The 27,970-nt window shown below is 41.0% G+C and overlaps 1 protein-coding gene across 1 annotated transcript in view; it reads right to left on the reverse strand.

Moving 5' to 3' along the window:
* The window catches only part of LOC308099801 (protocadherin-15-like), a gene marked incomplete at its 3' end in the record, with an annotated part of 359,052 nt that overhangs the window by 53,093 nt on the left and 277,989 nt on the right, over positions 1-27,970 (reverse strand). The window contains exons 24-25 of the mRNA XM_080448598.1: positions 25,773-25,913; positions 24,299-24,411 (exon numbers count right to left, since the gene is read on the reverse strand). Of these exons, the coding sequence (XP_080304724.1) occupies positions 24,299-24,411; positions 25,773-25,913 (254 nt within the window). The remainder of the gene's footprint in view (positions 1-24,298; positions 24,412-25,772; positions 25,914-27,970) is intronic.

The raw sequence follows: 27,970 nt of genomic DNA on the forward strand, positions 1-27,970 counted from the left end.
TTGGGGAAAGCCTGCCTGACACCTGGTAAGTAAGTAAATCTTATTTGTATTGTAACAGCGACTTTCACAGAGAGTACCTGGCTGTCACAAAGTGCTTCACAGGTTTAAAGGTGGGGTAAGTGATTTTCTTTGGTTAAATTTGAGTGTTAAATGGCTCTATATTCTGTGTGTCTGAGTGTTTGCTCAGTAACGGCAGTCTCCGTGTCTCTCCAGCTCTTTATTAAAACACATTAAGACCTGAGACCGAGATCTACAAATGCCTTATAAATCAGTTGTTCTCACACTTTCAAGATTTTTCGAAAATGCTCAAAAGAGCAGATGTACGTACCGCTGCGAGCTTGTATATCTGCTACTTTTGAATAGCCACCGCAAAATTCTAAAATGACACAGATGCGTTCCCGGTTTTAATGGGTTAAAAGGTAAGGTAGGGTACTCTCTCCTGATTGGCTGAAATTGTGTCACCTACCTGAAAAAATATGTTCTGGTTATTAAAGAGCTGGAGAGACAGGGAGACTCCTGTTACTGAACAAACACTCTATACTATAGCAGTAATTACTATCACAATATAGAGCTTTAACTTTTTCTTTTAACCCAAAAATATCACTTACCCTACCTTTAACAGTATAGGCTAAAGCCTTTCAATGGGGAAACCATAAAATTAATTATTTCCAGTTCAAAACTATTACCATAGAATTCCTTCATATCAAATTATGCTCCTCTCAAACTTTCCAAATTTGCGGACAAATACATTTTTCCAAGCAAGTTTTCTGTCATTTATGATAAGCCAAAGGCTATGCTAGAAGATATCAGCACATGATGTAGCATGAGCTGCTGACTCCAACTCTCTGAGACGATTTACCAGGCAATGCCTAACAAATGGCCCACCAAATCCACCACCAGTCAGTCCCACATGCACAAAATGTGTAAGTATCCACAGTAAACCATAGTGCTCCTAAAATAATTACTGTAACATTCCCCTTTGCCCCTGAGAGTTACTCCTCTGATGATAACTTATCAAAGTTTTTTTTTTTTTTTTTCATCACTTTAAGCCCTATATACCAGTGGTTCTCAAACTTTTTCAAAAAACTGATATGTATTTGGCTGCGGACCCCCATCTCAAAACTATTTTGTGCCAGGGACCTCCAGAAGCAAAGATTTGAGTTAAAAATGTTCGCTTAAAATATATATATATATATATATATATATATATATATATATATATATTCTCAAAGTGGGGTCCTTGGGGAGGTACCAGGGGGTCCCCAGCAACATGTGTTAACCCATTTAGACCTGAGGCCGATTCTAAAAACGCCTTCTAAAAGTTTTCTGAAAAACTTCAAATATTTATTCAAAGATTACAACAAATGTATGTTGCTATATACTGTAGATAGCAACAAGAACCCCAAAAGGGGTTCCGGTCCTTAAAGGTATACAGTAGTTACAAATAGGGGTTCCCGCCCAGTATGGGTTAATAAAGCGTCACAATCATTTTAACCCCTTTATCAATATCTTATACTTTGGCTATTCAAAAATAGCAGATATACAAGCTCATAGCGCGGCACCGAGTAACGCACTATGAGCTTGTAGATCTGCTATTTTAGAAAAATCGTGAGAATGTGTGCAAATCTTTCAATCTTTTTTAAAAACATTTTATCTAACACTAATCTTTGCTTCTTGGGGTCCCTGGCACAACATATTTTCAGGTGGGGGTCCGCGGCCATGCAGATTCATATCAATTTGGGGGTCCTTGGCACGAAAAAGTTTGAGAACCACTGCCTTATTGCCTTATCAGTGCTGAGAGCAGGTGTGGAGCAGCATGTGCTTCTGGGACCGAGATTTATTGTTTAGCCGTTGTTGAGAAGTGCGGGGCTTTAGCCAAAGAAAGCTCTCTGGTGGGAGGCTTATATGGGCTCACCGCTTGCCATTGTTTACTGATCCAAGGGCTAGAAGATGCATCAAATCCTCTACCTACTGTAGTGTATCATGGTACGATGCCATGTACAAACACAAGACATACACTATACGACCGTGATTTATGCCTCTTTTTGTCATGTAATCAATCACTTGACGTTTCCTGCGGCATCCTGCTATCGTAGTTAGACAGCTTCCCATTGTCTTTATTTATCCCCCTGCGACAGCGCCGTGGCCCCCAGGTGTTTGTGTGTTAACACATCAAGACCTGAGGTCCGATTCTACCAATGCCCTCTAGATCAGCACTTTTTCCGTGCCAAGGACCCACAAAACTGATACGTATTTTGGGCGCGGACCCCCCAACTGAAAATGTGCCAGGGACCCCCGGAAGAGAGGATTTGTGGTAAAAAAAAAAACATTCTAAATTATTCAAGGTTTTTCAAACACTTTCAAGATTTTAAAAAAATATTCAAAAATGGCAGAGAAGTGCACAGTGCGGCACAAAGTGACGCACTGTGAGCTTGCACATCTGCTATTTTTGAGAACCACTGCGCTGTTCCAAATCTTAAGAGTTTTCTGAAAAACGTATGTTGCTACTGTATAGAGAGAGCTAACATCTGAAATGACACAGGTGCTTTGCCGGTATTAATGGGTTAAAATAGATATTCCTGTCACTTGGCAGAGTGACGTGCCAATGAACCATTCAGAATGCGGTTAGCACCCGCATGGCACCGCGTGATACACCCCCCCCCCCCCCCCATGCTGCTATATACGCCTCACTGGACTGTACCAGCTTGACCCATGCCGGTGCTCCATTTGTCTAGCAGGCCTCCCCCCCGCCCTGCGGGTTAAATGACCCCGTGGCTGATGTGTGCTGTACTGCAGGCTGACATGGTTAAGCTGGCACAGCGTGGTGGCACACACACACTGTCTGGGGCACACTGGCACAGCGTGGTGGCACATGCACTGTCTGGGCACACTGTCTGTGCGATGAATGTAGTCGCTCAAGCCTTGTTAGAGGTTTCCGTCTCTACCCAGGTGAGGTAAATATGCATGTTTGGCTACGTAAACACTTAACTCATTCACTGCCAGGCTTATTTCAAGCTTGTTGATCCATATGCCTGCAGGCAGGAAAAATGGAATAGAGAGATTTTTTTCTCTGTTTACATTTTAACATTGAAGTGGATGGAGCATTAACTTTTTGAAAATCGTTTTCTCCTAGTTCCTTTGAGATAAAAAAAATAAAAATAAAAGGTGACGTCAAAAGACGTCATAGGCACTAATGGCACACTGAAAACGGCCGTCAAAAGACGTCATAGGCACTAATGGCACACTGAAAACGGCCGTCAAAAGACGTCATTGGCACTCAATGAGTTAACCAATTGGCCATTTGTTATGTACCAAAATGTTGTTGGCCGGTAATAGGCTCTATGCACAGCAGCCACATTGGAAAGAATTCGGGCCTCTTCCTTACTTCCTTCACAGGTGTTACCAATGATACGAAGGAAGGCTCTGTTCCATTTAGTGTAGCACAGTGGTTCTCAAACCTTTTAATTTCAAGGACCCCCATAACTCTGAGAGTGTACAAATGGAACCAAATGGACCCTTACGGGTCCATTTGGTTCCATTTCTACACACTCAGAGTTACAAACCCGTAAGGGGTCCATTTGGAACCCGTAAGGGGTCCATTTGGAACCCCCTCAAGGAACCTGGACCCTGGACCACACTTTGAGACCCACTGGTGCAGAGTGTTTCCAGTGTGCCAACATGCACAACATCAGCACCCTGACTCTGTTTGACCAGAATGGAACAGAAGAGGCCCAGTTTCTTTCCAATATGGCTGCTGTGCATAGAGCCTATCACACTCCCACCTAAACACACAGAGATTGGGCGCCTCCTTGCGAGTAAAAAGTTACGAGTAAAGGCTAGTATTCCAGTTTTTACTTAGTAGTAAAAGTATAAAAGTATATTGGCATCAACATATACTTACAGTGGCAAAGTAAAAGCACTCGTTTTCCAAAAAATTGCAGATCTACAAGCTCACAATGCGTCACGACACGTTGTGAGCTTGTAGATTGCCCATTTTTGAATAGCCGAAGTATAAAATAGGACTCAAGCGGTTAACGCATCTTTTGTATTAATCTAAATCTGCAAAGTAACTTGTAACTAAAGATGTCAGACAATTGCAGTGGAGTAAAAGGCACAATATTTGCCTTTCAGATGTAGTGGAATGAAATATGAAGAATACAAAATGGAAATAACTCAAAGTACCTCAAAATTGAACAGTCCTTGAGTAAATGTGTTTGTTACTATCGACCACTGGGCTCATGCATGGAATTTAAAGAGTTAAAGCTTTCCCCACAATACGGATACTGGGGTTTAAGTGGTTAATGGCTATAATGCAGTGTTAGTGCCAGAGTTAAATAAACAAACACGCACTTTAACCCCTCTCTTAAAGGAGCACTTCACCCATTTGCAACCTCATCTGCATATAATTGGTCCTCACTAATGCTCATTATAAGACTGTCTCCCTCACTTTGTGTCTCAGAGAAGGGCTGTTGACAGTTCAAAAGCCAGTGAGATCATGAGGACGATGAGGATTCAAAGCTAATATAAACTACAGCGTTTCTCTTCCTGGAAAGTTATCATGCTGAAATAGAAACCGTTGTTCTTGCATTCATAAAAGAAAAAAGAAGAAAAAGAAAACATCACACACACACACAAAATAAAGTTGGAAATCTCGTTGAAAAAGACCAAACCTGCCTATACCGATTATGTCGCCGGTATAGGCATGTTTCTGAACTGTCCACAGCCGTCCTCTGAGACACAACGCGAGTATAAACAGAAATTGCACCATATTATAATGAGCACGAGTGAAAACCAATTACTTCCAGTGTTTCAACCATTGTACTGTTTGAACCGTGGTTCTAGCGTACGCCAACATGAGCACACTGGTCTCTCTCCTTCTCCCTCTCCATCTCTCCTCAACTGTGTTGACATGTAACGGAGTACATGTTGATGCCGATACCGTTGTTCTTTTCCTCAAGTAACATTTTGAATACAGGCCTTTTACTTGAACAGAATATGTTCATATTGTGGTATAGCTACTTTTACCTTAGTAAAGAACTGAAGAGTATCTCTCTTCCATCTACTGTCTCCTATAGACTCATCTCCACCTCCTTAAACCCGTCCATAATGTATGGCGCTCATTCGCAGCCATGTCCTACGTGATTGATTTTCCATGGCAGGTTTTGAAGTAGCTGCTCTCTCCGTGTTGAACCTCTCAGCACTGGAGCATTGACCTTTCCCCACTTCTCTGCTAAGTAGACCGCATCACATAGCCGTCTTTTATACAGACGCCAAGCAAGCAGCACACACGCACACACACACACACACACACGCACACACACACACATCGCAACACACTCTAAATATCAACTAAAGGTCACTGACTGAACCCCCAGCGGGAGGGGAAAAAAAGCTATGATAGTTATTATTCGAGATTTACAGGTATCTAAAAAGAAAGCAGCAGGATATTCTGTGTGAAAATGTAGGTGAGGAACCCAGCTATGGAGAACGGCTGTCAAAATCGTTTGAATTACAAAGGTTCTAGTGTTGGGAGATTCCACAGCGATTATTACAGTATAATGTAATGTATTCTAATGATATACAGTTATCGTCTCTGTCGGGCAGAAACCTTGTACAAGTGCAAAAGCGTTATACTTTTAAGGAAATGGGGAAATTAACCTATGATCCAATGGATCCAATGTAGCTATTAGTCACAATCTTTTGTTAATACTCTACATTGGTTAAAGCCTCACTAGGTAACTTTTATTTTATGAATACAATTTAATGTTGTCCAATCTGTATGGTAGAGTATGTTCATACAATATAACTCATACAATGCAATTGGGGTGGTCGTATTTTGTCTCCCTGCTCTTCTATTGAGACATTTAGATGGTGTCAAAGGTCATGTCTCACCTAGACACAGGATCCTGACACAAATTTGTACCTGATGGTCAAGATTCAATTTATCCCCTGAGCAAGCAAGCATGCAGGCTCTATTAGCTCAATGTCAGCACTTGCGCAGGAAACCGGGTTCAAATCAGGGATAGAAGAGGAAAGTAACATAGTGCAGCTTTAACCCATTAAGACCGGGAACGCATCTGTGTCTAAGACTTCTTTGGCTATTCAAAAATAGCAGTTATACAAGCTCATAGCGCGGCACGCTATGAGCTTGTAGATCTACAATATCTTTTTTAAAGAAAATCGTGAAAATGTGTGAAAATATTTGAATATATATATATATATATTAAAGCAAACATTTTTACCTCAAATCTTTGCTTCTGGGGATTCTACACAATGTCTTCTAAATCCTGTTGCTATAATCAGTGGTTCTCAAACTTTTTCATGTCAAGGACCCACAAAATAATATGTATTTGGCTGCAGACCCCCATCTCAAAATATGTTGTTCCAGGGACTCCAGGAAGCAAAGATTTGAGTTACAAATGTTCGCTTAAAAACTATATTCAAAGATTTGCAGAAAAATGTTTTTGCTTTTTCAAAAAAAGCAGATCTATTTTTGAATAGTAATAAAGTATAAAATAATGGTTATAGCTAAAATCTAAGATGACACGGATGCGTTCCCGGATTGAATGGGTTAACCTAAGTAAAAAATACTAATAATCGGAGTAGTTCTTCCACCACTGCATAAGCCTGAATGAGAAGGCTACAAGTGCCTGTAGGAAATATTACCGTGTGTCTGAGTGAGAAAACGGTGAGAAATGTGAGACAGACCACGGGGCACGGAAACAAGTCATCTGGCAAATTATGTTTGAATCGCAGCTCCCTGTCTGAACTGTGAAAGTGACGCGGATAAATTCTCTTTCCGCACAACTGAGAAATGGCATCTATTTCCAGGGTTCCAAAAAAATGGACGACGCAGGAGAGAATGAATGTCTATGTTTTTGTTAATAGTTCTAGCTAAAAGTGACGGTGATTCTTTGGGATACCAGTTCGTCTCTGTAGGGTGGAAACCTCATATGTCCAAAACTGTTACTTTTCAGGATTCAAAAACAGCAAAAGTTGCAGATCTACAAGCTCAAGCTGGTGACTGATGGCTGGTGAGCAGTGGTGGACAGTTAACTAATACATTTTACTTGAGTACTGTACTTACAGTAAATCACCGCTGTTAACTCTTTCAGTGCCAAGAGTATTTTCATAAAGTACTCCCCCAGTGCCAGCAATTTGCGTTTTTTTGTTTTTTTTAATTTTGTAATTTTTCATTCAAATAAATGATCTGATTGGGTTTTTAAACCCATAATACAGTTCTACCAGTAGAGAGCAACAAATCGACACATTGATGACCTCGCTGGCTCACTCACCCCCTCCCAAACAGGCTCACGTCATATCCGGTCATAACCGGATGTTGACATTTTCGACAATCGTTGATGGGGCTAAATTACGATGCGATACACGACTACGATGACTGATCGTCACCCAGACCAAAGAGAGTAGACGTGGACCTCTCCGTTCGCTTTTTATACCGTGTGAAAAAACGTGACTTTCCCTATTCTGGCCGAAAATCACCGGAGAAAAACAACGTGACCCGGAAATGATTTTTTTTTTTTTACATCCGGCTCCGGGTGAGTCTGAAGGAGTCAGGAAGCGAAAGTGATCATGAAAAATAAACAGAATAGCGCGACCACAGTCAAAAGTAAAAACTCGGGATTTCTCGTGCTGGCACTGAGGGTACTCGGGAAAAACTCTGGATATCTCGGGGCGTGGCACTGAGAGAGTTAATGGCTTATTGCTTTATTAACCACTTAAGCCCCATTTCATATAGCAAAAATGGCAGATCTACAAGCTGACAAAGATTTTAATGCGACATATTGTGAGCTTGTGGATCTGCTATATTCAGGAACTGATGGGCAAGACTTAATTTATCCCCTGAGCAAGCAGACAGGCTCTATTAGCTAAATGGTAAAAATGTCATCACTTGCGCAAGACAATTCCGAGGTAGAAGAGGACAGTTACATAATGCAGCTTTAAGTATTTTTTAAATCAATGTTTTGTATTTATTTTCTAAAGCAAGTACTCCCGTACTTTAACTCAAATAGCCTACACTTTGACTGAGCAACTCTCACTCGTAATCGAGTAATACTTGACCAAGAGTATCGTACATTTCATCTGACTGGGGAGGATTGAGTACTTGAGCCAACCACTGATAAATCCTGCAAAAAGGATGGCGACTGTGATTGTTTGGAATTACCTTTCTATTTCTGTTGGGTGGATACCTCATATGTCCAAAACCTTTCAGGATCAAAAATGGCAAAAGTAGCAGATCTACAAGCTCGTATCGAGCTTGCGAATCTGCTGAATCTGATGCTTTAGTATGATCAAGGAGGGCGTTCATTTACGAAAAGAAGTTGGATATGAGAGGTTTCGGCCCGACAGCAACGATTTGCTGGGTAATTGATGGCTGCTGAGTGGATAAAGGTCACAGTGACGTCCCATGTGGCCGCTGCTCTGTGGCCCCTGGCCAGCCCTCTGTTACAGGTATAGTGCAACAGCTATTAGAGAGCAGCAGCACCACACACACAAAGCACTAAATCAATACTCCCACTGCAGCCACACATGTACAGTATAGGAACTTTAACAAGGCTGTTGCTATATGGTCTATAAAAACTATGAAGAAATACAGGAGCTGGGAGTAGAGACATTGTACAGTACGATATCGGTGCTGTCGGGCAGAAACCTCTTATCTCCATATTCGTACCGTTTGTGTTTTGTACATTAATGCCCTACTTGATCATACTACAGCGTCACACGAAAGCATCAAAAGTAGCAGCGTTTCGAGCTTGTAGATCTGCTACTTTTGCTATTTTTCTATTTGAATCCCGAAAAGTAACAGTTTTGAACATATGAGGTTTCCACCCGACAGAGACGATATTCTGCAGTATATATTGACACTGTGACGTTCACACACCGCTGTGAGGCGAGAGCGTTGTGAGCTGGTAGATCTGCTAAATCATTTTGAAAACGCCTGCCAATAATGACATGCTCAAAATGGGGACAACAGGTTGAAAGTGTGTTTGAGTGTGTCTGTGGGTTTTATACAAATTAATGAAAAGTATTAACAAGAGCTAGTGACTAAATAATTCGATAATTCAGATCCTTTGACCCCCCCCCCCTCCCTATTTTAATGAAAAGCAACAGTTTGAAATAAGATGTTTCTGCCTGACATTGACGATATGGTGCAGTACAATTAAAGACAGCTTAAAAACATCAGAGCTATGTGATAAACAAATTAGCCTCGGGCACCTCGCCTACGGCTGACACATTATATATGCATTTATGCGTTATATATGCATTGCGCTGTACATACATTATAAGATAAGAAAAGGGTAACGTGTGAGTTGGTTTAAACAATGTTTAAACAATGTCAACGCTGACATACGTACTACCATCTGTGGTTTGGTGATTAGTGGGGCACCTGTCTGCCAGACATGCTTGTTTGTCAAGACGTGTCTTGTAGCTACAGTATACTCAATGCTGACATGGCTGGTTTACCATGTTAACGGTTTAACCCAGGGCCTCGCTGCTCGCTCAGTAATGGGTTCGGTGTTGCTCTAAGGCCTGCTAGACTGCATATAGACCGATTATTTGTTTACAAACATTGAGACTGGACGCACAGGTGACTGTTTCATGTAATCAATTCCCAACAGATCCCCAAACCTGTTGGTTTTTGGGGAGCGTTGGTTTCTGTTCATTCAATCTCCTCTTGTGTGTTGGCTAGTGAGGTGCGCCCTAACGAGACATATAAACTCTATGTCCAGAACTGTTACTTTTCAGGATTCAAATGGCTGGTGGCTAGTGAGGCGCGTCCTAGCGAGAGATGACAGAATGGGTTTCATTTGGTGCCGGCCTGCGCACGCATACTGGTTCTTATCAGTGTGACGTCGTCTGTTAAGGGGTCTATTGAGACAAAGATGCAACTCTAACTTTCAAATGACAACATGGGTTGCAGTTACTAAACTGGTCAGCTTTTGAAAGTTTCCTGCAAATAATCTAATCTAACTAATCGATCATACATAAAAAGTATAGATAATTGATAATTTCATAAAATATTTAACAAGCAATCCCTATTTGGGGCGTATCAATAGTGAAAGTGAAAGTATGGACTGTTCTGACTCCATAGTTGCAGCCCTGAACAAAACGGTCTACTAATAGTACGTAAAATAAATAAATAAAGACAGATGTAATTATTACAATTGTTGCGCCCGAGCATGTGCTCTTCTCTGCTGCCAAAAGCATGTGAATAAAACAAACAACAGAAAGTGCCACCGCTGCTGCATGGACATAAACATTGCAATTAAATCAATGGGGCGACCAATTGTTTGAGACCGAGGTCGATGTACTGTAATAGATGACTAATGATCATTTAATTACACGGAACCAAAACCTCACACTGAATCAATTGCTGTAGTGTGCACACATGCACATGCACAAAAGAAAGAAAGAAAGGCAAGGGCCACTGCTGAATGCAGTTTAATCCCTTATATAAAAACTAAAAGAATACATAATTTAATAAAATAATCGATTCATAATCTAGCCCTATTTTGGGCAATGTTATTACAATCCAAAATAGCACATCTACAGCTCAAAATTTCGAGCTTGAGGATGAAAACAAAAAGTTTAAATATGAAGATATAGGAGGTTATATATGATATGTACAGTATATATACAGCAATAAATGTGTGTGTAAAAGAACACACGCCTCTCAATTAATCCAAAAAGTATACTCGCTAAGAAGATAATCAATAGCTGCAACCCTAGTTGACTGAGACAAGAAGTAAAATAAAAATACAGGGAGAAAGAAACTCAGGGAGAGAGAGAGAGAGACAGACAGAGAGAGACATACAGTAAGAGGAAAACTCGCTGAATTGGGGGCTTGGCAGGTGAAGGCGAGAGGCGAGCAAACAGCGAGGTGTCGAGGGAGGGAAGTGACTGAGTCTCATGTGATTTGGAATAGATTGTGAAGGCAGTAGAGGGCTGTGGGGGAGATAAGCATGTCGGCGAAAGAAAGCGCTCAGGCTGCAAGGTTGTGCAGAGCGGCCAAGGCTACAGGAGTCTCCTCCATGTACAGGAGAGGAGAGGAAAGGAGAGGAGAGGGGATTCACACGTGCCAGTGTGTGGGGGGACTCGCTTAGATGGCAACTGTACCTCCTCCCCTACTGCAGCCAGTCAGTCTCATGCTGGGGGAGATATTCATTCTCTTCACCGGTGCCCGGTGCTTAAGAGTCCCCCACCAGGCATGCATCCATGGCTTCCATAAAGATGTGGCATTCAGAGTGATTTAATGGCAGACCTACAGTATACGTACACGAAACTAGGGTTGCCAACCGTCCCTTGAAATAAGGAATCGTCGCTTATTTGGAAACAATTTGTCTCTGTACTTGTAACCGCTTTTTTCTGTCTACACCTAATCTCTTTAAAAAATTGCCAATTTTTTGGCTAATGTCCCCACCAGAATGCTGGGGTTCAAGTGGTTAACATAACACACAACCGTACGTGTATAGTGTGAGATGTTATCTTTTACGGGCGGCAGTGGCTCAGGGGTAGAGTGGCCGGGTAGAGTGAACTGGAAAACCGCAAGGTTCCCAGTTCGATCCCGGGCTGGGGCGCTCCCCTAGAGTTAGTGTCGAAGTGTCCTTGAGCAAGACGCTGAACCCCTAATTGCTCCCGATGAGCAGGTTGGTGCCTTGCATGGTTTCCGCCGCCATCGGTGTATGAATGTGTGTGTGAATGGGTTAATGGCACAATCAATGTAAAGCGCTTCGGATAGAAGCTCTATATAAATGCACCATTTACCATTTTACTCAGTCTATTTACACCAACCTGCTCATCGGGAGCAATTTGGGGTTCAGTGTCTTGCTCAAGGACACTTCGACACCAACTCTGGGGGAGCCCGGGATCGAACAGGAAACCTCACGGCTTCCATCCGGCCGCCCTACCGGCCACTCTACCCCTTAGTCCGTGAGCCAGGGGGGTTGGTCATTACCATCTGAGGGGATTAATGCTCATAGTGATTTTTGTCAAGGTATGCATGTCTAGAGTTAGAAAATATGTGATAGCCTTGCACCAATGGTAGCTTTATGGGTGCTATCATGCATTTTATGTTATAACACTAGGCGAAAATTACATGGGTCAATATATGAAAACATACTATTAACCCCCCCCAAAAAAATATACAAAAGGTTTTTCAATTGGTTCTGGTACGTCTAGGCATGCTTAAGAACATACAAAAAAATCTAGGAAATTATATTTCTCGTAAAGCCATCATTTTCAAGATGGCGTCCAATATGACTGCCAGGAGCTTAAATGGCTTTATGATACTGTTCAACCTAGAAAGGTGGTTTTGGTGTCTAAAACTAGGTCTTAGGGTTCAAGAAATATGGCTGAATCAGTGAAATTACCATCAGTTAATTTTGTATTGCCAAATCAAAGATGGTGTCCATCCCATGGTGATGTTCCATTGTACTAAATTATGTTAAAAACAACAAAATATTGCAGTTGTGTGAGGGAATCTGTGAACTTCGTGAACGTGATTCATATGGGGACCTGGGGGGGGGGGGGGGGGGGGGGCATTCATAGGTGTAGAATCTATTTCTAATGTTATATTTTGACTTGCTGGTCAGTCTTTGGCCTATGTGCTAAAGGTCAGGTCAAGGTCTCTCTCGCACCTTATCGTCCAACCAGGTGTCCAAGCAGGCAGCAGATATGGTCACTGGTTGACATGTACAGCAGGCCCTATTCACCTCACAATTGACATGGAGCCGTTTGTTGACACCTTGCAGGTATATAAGCATCTTATATTCTTCAGCTGCATTGCAAAACTGATGCAAGGTTCAGCACTGGAAGTGGAAATGCATGTGGTTGCAGAACATGACAGGCAAGTTCAGTGGTCAGTCCTGAGTGTATCAGCAGCACTCTGAAGTGGTTTCTATCAACTTGGCCAAAGACATTTGAACAGATACAGCAGTAGCCTACCTGGACACTGCACATCTCCATCCTACTGGCTGACAGTGGGTAGACAACTTCTTCCTACACTTCACATCCACCAGTTTGAATGCGCAGGGAGACACATTGACATTAACTTCACCTTTTCTCTCATGAAGCACATGACTGAAGCACTTCTTCCATGCTGGCCATGTGCAGTGTGCAGTGCTTGATATCTAACCCAGTGCCTGCTGAAGATGCATGTGCTCCATGCCATAGCATAGAGGCTAAGCTAGACCTTGTCTGTCGGCACCATGATGGATTCTGGATCACTGTCTCTGCTGACCAGTCTGGGGAGCAGACTGCCATAACGATCAGGAAAGATGCTGTCATGATGCATGTGAGTGGAGTGGACTGAAGCCTTCCCCAAAATGTGCAGAAACAGAGGGAGAGTTGAAGCACTGGTGTGTCTTGGTCATAAAATATTGGGGTGTAGGATTCCTCACACACAGAAAGATCATCTCTTCAATCCCATCCTTGGCTAATTTGCCCCCATGCTGTTGTGAATAGTAATGTCCTTTACCCACATGAGATGTCATCATGAAGAGTAAGAACATTAAGCAGAAGCCGTTGAGCATGTTGTACACCTTCAGTGCTGACGATAGATACTGCATTTAGTCATGATGAGGCAGACATCACCATGAGTTCCTATATCCCTGATGCAGCCATCTCTGGAAAGGGTGTGATACACATGCTCAGTGATTACACTGATGTTCTTGTCCTGTTGTATGCTGTGTATTGGGGTGTATCAGGTGGACCTACAGTGTAAAGTATAGATGGAGCATTGGGATGGGACAGTCTTATATGTATGACAAAGGCAAGATCAGAGCACACTACACTTTGCTGGCAGGGAACTTCCCAGGCTACCCTGATGTGCTGGGTGAGGTGGGTGCCACAAGTCAATGGCCCTTCCTCCAACACCGACCAACCTGTTGCACCACATGTGGGCTCATTTATTTACAAGTGATGTTGTGGAAAGTGGCAGACCACCAAGCCCCACCTGACAAGTCGTTTGATGTCACAAAATTTGGATAGGAGATCTAGGATATTCTTGTTCCTGTCATTGCTAAGGGTGACCCCACCGTCAGAGCTATGTGACATGGTGCAATATCAATTTAGGGCACAGAGAGTGAGAAGTACATCACTGATGTACTGTAACTGCTCTGGTGAAGATGGTTACTGATGATATGTTCAAGCTACAGATGAGGAGTGATGTTAATAAGGAGGATACTTGTAAGGATGAGGTAGAACAGGATGTAGGTTGGAGAATACAGATGTAGTTGCAAAAGATACATATTTGACATTAGATTATATCATTTTACATTCATGTTATTATGAATACCAATTATTGTGACATGTTAATGACACTTTTCACAAAACAAAATCATGAATAGTGAACCATGAATGTTCATCAAGTTGTTTCCATTTGTTGTTCTCCCAGAGGTCAATTTTAACCTTGACCTGACCTTTGACATGATTGACCTGATATTAAAAAAATAACGTCAGGAATGGATTCTACATATGAAAACCCTAAAAAATAGGTATTAAACAGAGGTATTCTAAGACAAGCGGATTAAAAGTAAAAAATTGCCAGGCGTGTGTTTAGTGGCCATTTTGGATATTTTCTTACCCATTGCACTATATTCTGTTTATTGAATTTCATAATACATTTCCTTAGAATCTATGTATGTAAACATGGTTTTAAATCTATAGGTAATTTACAAAGGAACCCTTTGTGTTCCATCTTTCATTAAAACCAAAGTACATCTTATGTCACATATAGTCACTATGTTGTCACTGCCTGTAATAGAAAAATATTCTAGATATGCACATTTTAACAACATTTCTGGACAATATATAGTCTGAGCTTTATCCCAACCATTTTTCAGAGAGAGAGGGTCAATAATAAGAGAGAACCATCAGTTTGAAGTAGAATGCTTCATTTGGATTTTGAAAACTGTGTTTTGGCTTGTGGTTATAAAAGGAGTGATAACACACAGATAGCTACCACCGATGCAAGGCTATCACATTTCTCCTAGCTCTAGGGGTGTATACCTACCCAAAAATCACTATGAGAATTAATCACCCCAGATGGTAATGATGACCCCATTTTTGGGGTCCTGGCTCACGGACTACCTGAGCCACTGCTGCCCCGCCACTGCCGCTTTTATCCAAAGCGCTTTGGATAAAGGCACTATTATGTAATTGCACCATTTACCGTTTTCAATTGCTTCACAAGCTAAAAAACTATTCTATTTTTTGCCTGTTCTATAACTGAATCTAGAAATAGGTGAAATAAACTATTATCATGGTCTGTGGCCTATATATTGTTTTAGCAAAGGTAATGCATTATTCAAGGCACTTTGGGAATACATAATAACAACTTGTAATTAACCATGTACAGCTAATGTGGCTCTAAGCCTAAGTTCACTAAGGAAGACCTCTCACACTTTCATCTTTATTGCTGGGGATGCTTCACAAACGTCCTCTCATTCACAGCTTTAAGTGAACAGCGCGATCTAATATGAGAGTGACGACACTAGCATAGACTCCCATTGTAAGAATGAGTTCCAATGTTTGGAACTACAGCCCATAGCAGCCCGCTTTGCGGCGAGATCTCTCTCTATGGGTCTGAGTGTGAGCACTTCTAGCCAATCTGCGGTCAGCCAATCAGGCGATTGGGCTCCGCCTTTAAATATCACTGCCTCTGACCCTGTCATTCTCTTTTCAGCATGCAAAAGGGGTAATCTTGTACGTTAAATGTTAACTTGTTGTTGTATCTTTTATTCAAGGAAACTTTTCGTTTGCAACAACTTGATCTCTCCTTTTATAGATTTTGTGTTATTGTGTTAGTGTGAGCTTGTAGCTATTGTGTGAGCTTTTATGTAAGCTATTTTCAGCAAGGGTACAAAAGAAAGGAGGAGGTCAACGAAGTATATAGGGCTGCAAGTGGTTAAAGCAATTAACCCATTAAAACCGGGACCATCTGTGTCATTTCAGATTTTTTGCATTGGCTATTCAAAAATAGCAGATATACAAGCTCGCAGCTTGTACATCTGCTATTTGTTTTTTATCTTTGAAAGTGTTTGAAAAATGTTGAATGATTTTGAATTACGAAAAAGCTTGAGAACTACTGATTTAGAAGGCATTTGTAGAATCGGCCTCAGGTCTTAATGGGTTAAAAAAAAACGAGAGGAAAACATAGCTTGTGGTTAGAAATGGTCTCTGAATAGCAAGTGGCTGCACACACTGATAACGGTGGCTACAACAGTATAAGCTCCATTCTCTGCTAACAACAATGACTGTACGCTCCACTTTTCCCTCTGACAGATGGAAGGGACCCACCATAAAGCCCCTGCAGAAATCATTAAGTCAGGCAAAGCCCCAGCAGAGGTGTTTTAATTGTGTGCTCTGGAGCTATAGGCACGGCTTACCTGATTGCCGTGGTAACAAACTGCCTTCGCTACGCACAAAGTATTGCGAGGCGTCGCGTTTAGAGAGTGTTTTGTGTTCCACAGCGGTTTCCTCTGTGTTGGTGTTGCCGGAACCAAACGGTTGGCGAGACAGCAGAGGAAACACTGTTCGTTGTCGCAAAAAAAAAACAAACACATCTTCCGTGAGGGATGTTTCAGAGCAGTCGTTCTCAAACTTTTTCATGTCCAAGCCAAGGACCCCCAAAATGTATTTGGCCACGGATGAAAAGATTTTGTGCCAGGGACCCAAAATTATCTAAATTATTCCACTATTTTTCACATATCTTTTTCGATATCTTTCTACATTTTTCAAAAACAGTACAAGCTTTACAAGTAGTTCTACTACTCTGCCACCAAAATGGTGGTGTTGATTAATTGCATACATAGGACACCACTATGGAAACAAGTCCCCAGGACTTTTTTGTGTCATCCTTTTAGCCTTTATGTGACTAATTAAGTATTCAATCAATGAATCAATCAAAAAACAGTAGATTGACTACCTTTGGTGGTTCAAATGAGTTTGATGCTATATCAACTCATTTAGCTGGGGACCCCCCTGGAACCCCCTCAGGGACCCCTGGGGGTCCCCACCCCCACCCCGGACCCCACTCTGAGAAAGCACTGTTTGTTGTCAGGAAAAAAACAACAGCAGATTGGAGACTTCTCTTGTGTTGGAGAGAGTTCATTCAGAGAGAGAGAGACCTGGCTGGAATATGGCTAAATGCTTTCCATGGCTCAGCATTCTTGACAGGCATGCCGCTGTGTGTGTTAAACCTGTAGTTCTCAAACATTTTCATGTCAAGGACCCCAAAATGTATATGCATTTGGCTACGGACCCCCATCTGAAATTCTTGTGTGCCAGGGACCCCCAGAAGAGAAGATTTGTGTAAAATACTTAAAAAGAAAAATACAATTCATGTTCAAAAATACATAAAAGCTTTTTATTTCGGTTAATCAAAATGTTTTGTCAATTCTAGTTCATGTTATTTCGTTTCAGTTAACCATAATAAATAACCCTGCCTCAGAGCTGTGAGCCTGCATGTGCTCTCCTGACCTTCTCCGTGGAACGTGTAGGACGGGCCGCTCATTGAGAGTCCCTAATCTATAGACCTTCATCAGCCCTGCCGCTGTCACTGTGCATTGCATTGATCCATCACTGCAGCTTGGCCACGCACAATGTAAACCCACGCACAATGTCAACACACACACACACACACACACACACACACACACACACACACACACACACACACACACACACACACACACACACACACACACACACACACACACACACACACACACACACACACACACACACACACACACACACACACACACACACACACAGCGCCAGAAAGACCTGCCTGCATGCATGCATGTAGGTGAATAAATGCATGTGTGCACACCTATGTGGTTTTCACTGTTCCTTGCCGAATGGACTAGCCTAGTGAACTGCACCTAAAGAACACTGAAAAACAGCTACTTTTTTAACCTCGCCTCATGGCGGCATTTTATGTGCAGATGTGACTTATAAGTCATTGGAATGCCTTCTGAGGGCAGCATTCAATTTCATTGGTTCTCCCGCCCGTCCAATCAGAGAGGGAGGCGGGCCGGGGGCGGGATTTGGGGGCAAAGGCGGTTTCAATGGAATTTTTTATTTTGCAGCTTTCTGCTCCACTTCTGTTCCTGCTTACAGCCTGCTTACAGCCTACTGCTCCTGGTTTCATTGGAATTTTTAATTTTGAAGCTCCACTTCACTTTAAACATTAATATGTTAACGTCTGCTAGCTAACTAAATTTAGCAAGTGCTACTTTCATTAAGCTAAGGTTTGCTAGCTAACAAACTTAGCAAGGTGCTAATTTCATTTAGCTAATGTTAGCTACTGTAGCTAGCGAATGTTACCATAGCTAGTCTGCTAATTTAACATGTGACTTCTCTGCCTTAAATTGAATGACAGCATTTTTAATCATTTTCAAACATAGCTACAAGCTATTAAGAAACATTCTACTGTGAGGGCACAGCTGCTCTGAGCGCAGCATTGAGAAAGTGCCCTGAGAGCAGCAAATTAACATTGTTGCATACCTGTAGAAGGCTATAAGCTGCCCTGAGACCAGCATTGAGAAAGTGCCCTGAGAGCAGCAAATTAATGTTGTTGCATATATATATATACCGGTAAAAGGCTATAAACTGCCCTGACACCAGCATTGAGAAACTGCCCTGAGAGCAGCAAATTAACATTGTTGCATAGTATACATATCTTTAGAAGGCTATAAGCTGCCGTGAGAGCAGCATTGAAAAACTGCCCTGAGAGCAGCAAATTAACATTGTTGCATATATATATATATACACCGGTAAAAGGCTATAAACTGCCCTGACACCAGCATTGAGAAACTTCCCTGAGAGCAGCAAATTAACATTGTTGCATAGTATACATATCTTTAGAAGGCTATAAGCTGCCCTGAGAGCAGCATTGATAAACTGCCCTGAGAGCAGCAAATTAATGTTGGTATGTATATAATTTAAGCTGCCCTTAGAGTAGCATTGAGAAACTGCCCTGAGAGCAGCAAATGAATTTGTTGTATATCATTTAAGCTGCCCTGAGAGCAGCATTGACAAACTGCCCTGAGAGCAGCAAATTAACATTGTTGCATATATGTACCTGTAAAAGGCTATAAACTACCCTGAGACCAGCATTGAGAAACTGCCCTCAGAGCAGCAAATTTATTTTGTTGTATGTATATCATTTAAACTGCCCTGAGAGCAGCAAATTAACATTGTTGCACATATATATCTGTAGAAGATTACAAGCTGCCCTGAGACCAGCATTGAGAAACTGCCCTCAGAGCAGCAAAATAATGATGTTGTATGTGTATCATTTAAGCTGCCCTGAGAGCACTATTGAGAGACTGCCCTCAGAGCAGCAAATTAACATTGTTGCATCTATAAACCTGTAGAAGGCTACAAGCTGCCCTGAGACCAGCATTAAGAAACTGCCCTGACATACATGAGGTTTCCACCCGACAGAGACGATATGATGCTAACATTCTGGAGAACATGTACTGTACACACCTGCTACTACACATGCTATCTGTATGTGTGTATATCTTGAATAGATGTTTTACCCGTTTCTATCTTGTTTTTCTTTTCTCTCCTGCTCTTACTCTACCTTCCATCCTCTCTTCTCGTGAAAACTGCAAAATGCAAAAAAAAAGTAAGAAAGGAAAAAAGCAATCATCCACTTCGTTACACCTGTTAACCTGATGTGAAAGTCAAGTTGATTCTGATGCATTATAATCCATGTACACCCACATGTACCGTGCGTAGACACACATAAATGCATTCCTGTACATATGCATACACAAATTGACAGGAAAATATCCACACACACACACGCAGCTGGAGTGTTGACTGGTTGAGCAGGACTTATGCTCACTGTCAGAGCCGTCTGGGAGAAATGCGGGCCCTGTGCGAAGTCGCGTGCGCGCGAGAGTTTATTCATAATGTACTCACCCCTGTGCCAGCAATTTGCGTGTTTTTTAATTTTTTTGTTTTGTAATTTTTCATTCAAATACATTCTCTGATTGTGTTGTCAAGCACCTACGATTGTTCCACCAGTAGAGAGCAGCACATCCAAACATTGATCACCTCGCTCGCCCCCTCCCAAACAGGCCCACGTCATATCCGGTCATTCAAAGGATGTGACGTTTTCGACAATTCCCGGCCCGCTGATCGGCCTGAAAACGATGTGATACACTACGACGATGACTGTTAGTCACCCGGACCAAAGAAAATAGAAGTTGAGCTGTCCGTTCGTTTTTTATACCGTGTGAAAAACTGTGTTTTTCCTTATTCTGGCCGAAAATCACAGGAGAAAAACAACGTGACCCGGAAATGAATTTTTTTTTTTACATCCGGCTCCGGGTGAGTGTGACGTAAGTGGAAAACGAAAGTGTTGATGAGAAATAAACACAGCCGTGCGATCACAGATTAAACAATGAAAATTCAAAAGAACGCATCAATGCGATCTTTGGAATCCTGGCACTCAAGCGATGGATTTGAAAGAACGCATCGATGCGATCTTGGCACTGTATGTGTTAATAAATGTGATTCTGTTCATTAAAAAAAAAATTGCAGGGCTCCCCCAAGCGCGGGGCCCTGTGCGGCCGTACAGTTCGCACACCCCTTCCTGCGGCCCTGCTCACTGTGTTTAATGCATTAAAGAAGGCATCTCACATTCTATTAGAGAAGATACAGAGTGTGAAGTCTCCCCCACCTTGACTGTGACTGACATCTACACGTGTTAAATGAATCTACTCGTAACAAGCTTTACTTTAAGCTCTCAGTGCCAACCCAGGCTACCATAAAACGCCAAACAACAAGCACGGAAGTTTGTCTGGAACCAGTGGCGGAGAAGTAACTACTGTAAGTACAGTACATTTTACTAAAGTACTGCACTTAAAGGACAACTTTGTTTTTTTACAACCAAGGTTTATGTTTTAGATTGTAATTACAGTAAATAAAAGATGAGTGTTAACATTTTTAAATGTGCTGCTTTCTATAGTTTTAGCAATTTTCGCGATCTTTTTGACAGTGGGCGGGGGCATTCTGTCCGGTGGCTAAATATGTCTTTTTTTACAGAATAACCCGGCGTTTTCTTTATTATTATTTACAGTACCTCTTCTAGCCCCCCAATAACTCACATCTGGCCATCAAAGACCACAGGACATTTTTTATTGTGTAAAAAAGGCATATTTAGCCACCGGACAGAATGCCCCCGCCCACTGTAAAAAATATCGCAAAAATTGCTAAAACTATAGATAGCAGTAAATGAAAAAAAAATAACACTCATCTTTTATTTACTTTAATTACAAGCTAAATTATAAACCTTGGTTGTAAAAAAACAAAGTTGTCCTTTAACCCATTAAGACCTGAGGCCGATTCTTCAAATGCCTTCTAAATCAGTAGTTCTCAAACTTTTTCGTGTCAAGGAGCCCCACAATTATATGTATTTGGCCGTGGACCCCCCGCATCTGAAAATGTTTTTTTGCCAGGGAGACCCTGAAACATTTTGAAAATATTCAAAATGTTTCAAACACTTTAAAAGATTTTTCAAAAATGTTTAAAAGATGTACAAGCTCACAGCGCAGCATGACAAAGTGATGCGCTGTGAGCTTGTAGATCTGCTATTTTTGAGAAACACTGTTCTAAAACACTGTTCTAAATCCTAAAATGACAGATGCTTTCCCGATTTTAATGGGTTAAGTAAAGTTTTGCGTCATTTTTACTTTAATTGAGTATTTCCATTTGTCAATACTTTATACTCCTCCACGTCAGTACTTTGGCCACAATGTGTTTAATTCACTTCGCTCTTTTAACAATATAGGGCTGTTTAATTGTTGCCAATAACTTATTCTACTCTATGCTACTACATCTCAGAGGCAAATTTGTACTTCTTTACTTCACTGTAATTAGTGTTAATAAAGCAAGCTTTTTAATTACGTACAAATGATTTCCCAGACCTCCTCTAACTGTAAATTAAAATACATCAGGCAATGTCATCCCCAGTCCAGTATAACATTTATATTGTTGGATAATTTATGGGGGAATTCAAGCCAGGAGTGGGAAAGTAGACATACCAACTTTCCAGGTGTGCACTGGTCGCTTCACGCGACACCACGGCGTTCCCACATATTTTTTTACGCCAACGCTCAGGTTTGGCCGTGCACGTGTGTGCACGTTAGAACACGTCCCACTCGATTCATGAAACAAGTACCCAAATGGCTACTTTGCATAACAGATTTAAAAGTGAGTGTCCAAATGCATCTTCCCTCCTCGCATACACACAGTAAGCAACACAGCATTTTGGCTTCCTATCTGCACGCAACATTGCCCCAGCCACCGTCGAAGAAGAGAAAGATACTCGTTAATTTTTTTTTCCCCCGTGGGAAATCGTGGGATAAAAAAAATAAAAAAAATAAAGATACTCGTTCATAGCAAACTTTTAGTTTCAGCTCCTATAATTCAAGGCATTCCTTGAGAAGATTTACAAAGACTAAAACTAAGCTAAAAACTAGTAACTTCCTATACAAACATGTTTCCTACTACACACATGAAGTACAATAAAATGTGCGTGCCATGCGCGTGCCATCATTAAAGTAGCATTCCGGCAGTAAAGAAATCACCATTACACTCCTGCAACTTTCTGAGATAACTCATAATTAATTTAGCTAACTGTCTGAAAGCCTTTTCAGTTGCACAGTGAAGCCAGGCTGTTTCCAGTCTCTGCGACAAACAAGAAGTAGGATGAGAGTCTATTTAATGAGTGCATAATATTTACTAATGTTATTTCTTTTCTCTGTCTGTCTCGCTCTCTCTCTCTCTCTCTCTCTCTCTCCCTCCTTAACCCATTAAAAACGGGACATTTCAGATTTAGCTAAAGCACATTGGTTAGCTATACAAAAATAGCAGATATACAAGCTCATAAAGCATCACTTTGTGCCGCGCTATGAGCTTGTAGATCTAAAATTGTGACAATTTGTGCAAATCTATATTTTTAACTCAAATCTTTGCTTCTGGAGGCCCCTGGTCCTTGATATTAAAAAGTTTGATCACCACAAGTTTTACAGAAAACTGTTAAGATTTAGATTTTTTTTTTTTTAACAGGCCTCAGGTCTTAATGAAAACAAGACAAGGTCTAATACTGTAACTGGCTTCCATGTGGATCTTGGACTACTATGACAAAAGATTCAGCCCAAGCCGACCTCCATTTACTTCCGGTATAAAATAGAGTTTCAAAAAGTAAAATATTTGACAAAAGGCAGATATTCCTGATATCGCTACAGTTTCAACAGTGCAACCAGTACAACAACCGGTACTACAGTGTTACTAAGAAAGAAACACCAGTGATAATACGACATTGCCACTGTGCTACAGTAGAATGTCAGATATCTCGGCTCCTATCAGCAGCAGCACTAGCTATGTAACTTTTTAACAACTATATAGCATATTATGTCCCACAAAATGATAAAGTAATTTTTTTAAGCAATAGCCAACATCTTTACATAAATATATGGACTCAGGGGTCCCTGCTAGGGGCTTTACTGTATTTCTATGTACAGTATTAAGGGAGACATTCGAGCTCTAGTGTCGCACAGGTAGGAACGTCAAACACACAAGAAAAGATTCCCTATTTATCAATTGTTTCACCTGGGGACCGCCCGCCCCTTACATGTGTCAGTCACACTTTTGTGTGCTGCGGGACTCCTGCTCGTTCTCGTTTGGACAGCGGCGAAAATAGCAGACCTACAAGCTCACAACGCGTCGCGATGTGTTGTGAGCCTGTAGTTCTGATAATAATTCTAACACTGCCCCTACCTGCTTGAGATTGGCTGAAATCAGGAAGGGGACTGCCCCTTCCAACCAAAAGGCAAGTCACACCAACAAGACAGAACCGCCAGTCAAAGCGACGACTCGCCAATCACAGTGCGTCAACACCGGATATGCTTGTTTCAGTCAGATGTAAACAAAGTGAAACAAACAAACAAACAAACGTAACTCACCTTCTATCATGTATAAACATGAGCTACGTGTATAAAACGTATGAATGTGCACGCTGCAGTGCACGAGCAGACAGGCACAGGCATGTTCCTGCAAAGCCACGACCATTCAAACATAATACTCAAACATTGAGTGTCACGTCACTAGCGCGACTGAGCAGGGACTCAAAGTCAAAACTGAACTACGGTACATCCAAATGTACAAATAGCACTAAACCTGGAGCAGCCTCCAACTGTACATGCATTTACCAGATGAACGGAGTCCTCTCAGCTAGGGATTATGGAACACTTACCTGAAGTCCTCCTGGGTGAAGATGGGGATGCGGGAGGGTTGCAGGACAGTGATCTCCACCACAGTGGTGTTAAACTTCACTGGATCTCCGTCGTCAAAGGCAATCACGTACAGCTGCAGAAGAAGACGACACACACACACACATTTTTACTGTCCGCTAAATAAATTGCAATGGTGGCTTTCAGGCACGAGTTTCCTGCCTGTATGTTTGGCATGCTAATAAAGAGTAGAAGAGAACGGCAGTTCTCAAATAATTGCAGTGGAGTAAAAAGTACAATATTTGCCTCTTACAGTAGATGTTTTCCAAGATTCTTTTTGAAAATTGCCGATCTACAAGCTCACAACGCTCAGGTGGCCTATAGTCGCTTCTTTTGGTCTTGTTTTCATAGACCCGATTAGTTATTTTTCTCACAAAATCTGGCAACGCTGTTAATTGGCAAAATAATGGCCTTCCCACACACCACACTTTCTGATATGTACTATAGAGCCATCGGACACACTCACAATAGTAAATTACAGTGATCATCGCCTCAACCGTCACTTTACAGTCCTGCCATCTGGACGGAGATACAGAAATTTGTGATGGGAAAAAGTTTGTTTTAGTGGGAGTTTTGTCCATTCAGCCATTGCAGCAGTAAACAAAACTGCCTCCATGCTGATACAGTATGTTGTTTGTGTACTCTGGGGATTCTATGTATTGTTTTTATTTTGTGTTTATTTTTTGTTCTTATGCGTTTGTTGTTAATGAATATCCCACTGGCACAATAAATGCTGGAGATGATTATTACTGTACAGGAAAAAACAATAATGTACTAATTTCCTGGACGGTATTCATTCCGTCTCAATTGACAATTCATATCGTTACCTTCAGGCAGAAACCTTGTATCTCCATCTTTCAACTTTGTATACGTGTGTTTTCTTACTGTAAACGAATGCCTGACTTTGTCGTACACAAATTTCACACAAAAGTGGGCATGAATAGAAGATCTACAAGCTTTCAATGAATCGCATCACTTGTAGATGGCTATTTAAAAATAATTAAAAAATGAAAGTGAAAGTAAAAGTAGTTCAGTGTGTCTTGGGATTTTTTTAAATATTACATACATTGGATCCACTAGAACACATGTACTTTTTTTTCACTTCCTGAAAGGTAACAGTTTTGGACGTAGGCCTACAAGGTTTCGGCCCGACAACAACAATTCTGTTGGGTGGAAACCTCATATGTCCAAAACTGTTACTTTTCAGGATAAAAAAGTAAAAGCAGCAGATCTACAAGCTCAAAACGTGTGGCTTTGCACCGTGTTTCGAGCTTGTAGATCTGCTACTGTTGATGCTTTTAGGTGACGCTGTAGTATGATCAAGTAGGACATTAATTTACGGAAAAAAAACACAAAAAGTTAGAATATGGAGATAAGAGGTTTCTGTCCGACAGCAACGAGTATATACTGTACACACTCGTGGCCTCCATCACTTACCAGAAAGACGACAGTAGGGTCTTCATTGAGGTTGACCTTGGTGACGATACGGCCGGTCTCTGGCTCCACATCAAAGATGCTCCCACTGTATGGAGATAAGTCATGGTCCACTCTGTAGCGCACTGTTGCTGCTGGTGTTCCCTGGAGGAAAGAACACATAATATTAACCCATTCAATCCAGCAACACATCTCTGTCATTTTACATTTCTTTGGCTATTCAAAAATAGCAGATATACTATGAGCTTGTAGATCTGCTATTTTTGACAAATCGTGAAAATTTGAAAATATATATATTTTTTTAAAGATTTGTTTTGGGGCTTTTATGCCTTTAAAGATAGATACAGTAGACTAACAGGAAATGTGGAGAGAGATGGGGAGTGACACGCAGCCAAGGTCGGGCATTGCAGCCTAGGATGCCTGGACCGCAAGGCCAAATATAAAAATATTTTTTAAAGCTAACATTTTTATCTCAAATCTTTGCTTCTGGGGGGTCCCTGGAACTAAATATTTGACAAATGTTCGCTTGAAAAAAATATATATATATTCAAAGATTCGCAAAAAATTACATGATTTTTCAAAAATAGCAGATCTACAAGCTCATAGCGCGAGCACTCACGGCCCAGCCATCTGACCACTTAACATTGTTAAGTGGTCAGATGGCTGGGCCGTGAATGATTTCGAGATTTTCAAGTGGGCCTGATCCAGACACGGTTGGGAACCTCCAGTGATGGAAATTAACTAATTACATTTACTCAAGTACTATACTTGAGTACAATTTTGAGGTACTTTTACTTTACTTGAGTGTTTCCAATTTTCAATACTTTTACTTCTACTCCACTACATCTCAGAGGCAAATATTGTACTTTTACTCCACTACAATTATTTGAAGATACTTATTAGATTATAATTTTTACTACAAAACATACATTAACCACTTCAGCCCTATTTAAACTTTGGCTATTTGAAAATGGCAGATCTACAAGCTCACAACGTGTCGCATCGCGGCACGTTGTAAGCTTGTAGATCTGATATTTTCAAAAGATTTAAATACATTTTATATGATACCTTGTGAAATGGGACATTCTGCATAATGAGTACTTTTACTTTTAGTACTTTAAGTATTTTGATGCCAATACTTTTGTACTTTTATTCAAGTCATTCATTACCAGACTTTTACTTGTAACAGAGTATTTCTACCTTGCAGTATTGATACTTTTACTTAAGTAAATTCACGAGGAAAAAAAAGAATGATCTGATACACAGCCAAGTCATTGAGGGGGTTCCCAGCTAGTTTAAACGCTGTGTTAAAGACCCAATACTATTTTGAAGTATAGGGCGAAATATACCTGAAACAGATTTTTCTACAAGCTTGTAGGTAAGCTATTTAAAATAATACAATAAAAGGAATTGTCAAATGTTGACAAATCTTCCCTTAAGAGTCCCCTGGCACAAAATATTTTCCACTTTTTCATGTCAAGGACCCCCATATTTATTTAGTTTGGATACAATCCAATTAGTTTAGATACAATCAAACTAAATAAATATGGGGGTCCTTGACATGAAAAAGTGGAAAATATTTTGTGCCAGGGGACTCTATGTCACCAAACGTATCATATATGATACACACATTACACTGATTTTTTAATAAATCAGTGTAATGAATACTTGGACCAAGAACCTGTTGTATCATATCTGACACATCCCCACTTCCCCCTGGACCATACCATTTGCACTGCAGGTAGTTACAGAGCCTCAGGTGGTCTGACCCAAAATGGCTGCCATCAACTAAACAGGAGAGGTTGATGCACTACTAACAAACAATTATTTTTTAAGCAGTTCGGGTACGTTTTCCTAGTATATCTTTACTAATATTTTGAAATAAGTGTTGGATAACTTGAATGCACTTATGAGCTCTCAAAATTTAGCATTTGAGTTTGGTTTTTATGATGTCAAAAGTGTTTGTATCATATTTGATACTACAGGTCTATAGTCCTTTACGATTTGTATCATATTTGATACTACAGGTCTAAAATAAATGTTTTTGTAATGTTAAAACCGACTTGATTTTTTTTTTTTTTTCAAAATTTTATCCCACGACTTTGTAACCCTATTTTTTACACCCAGTGCCAATCTCTATTTAATCCTGGGCACTACACTCCCTCTGCCAACCTAGGGAGGCCAGGGCCGAGCTCATGCCT

This window comes from Gymnoscopelus braueri, assembly GCF_963280865.1.
Source record: "Gymnoscopelus braueri genome assembly, chromosome: 14".
NCBI lineage: Eukaryota > Metazoa > Chordata > Actinopteri > Myctophiformes > Myctophidae > Gymnoscopelus > Gymnoscopelus braueri.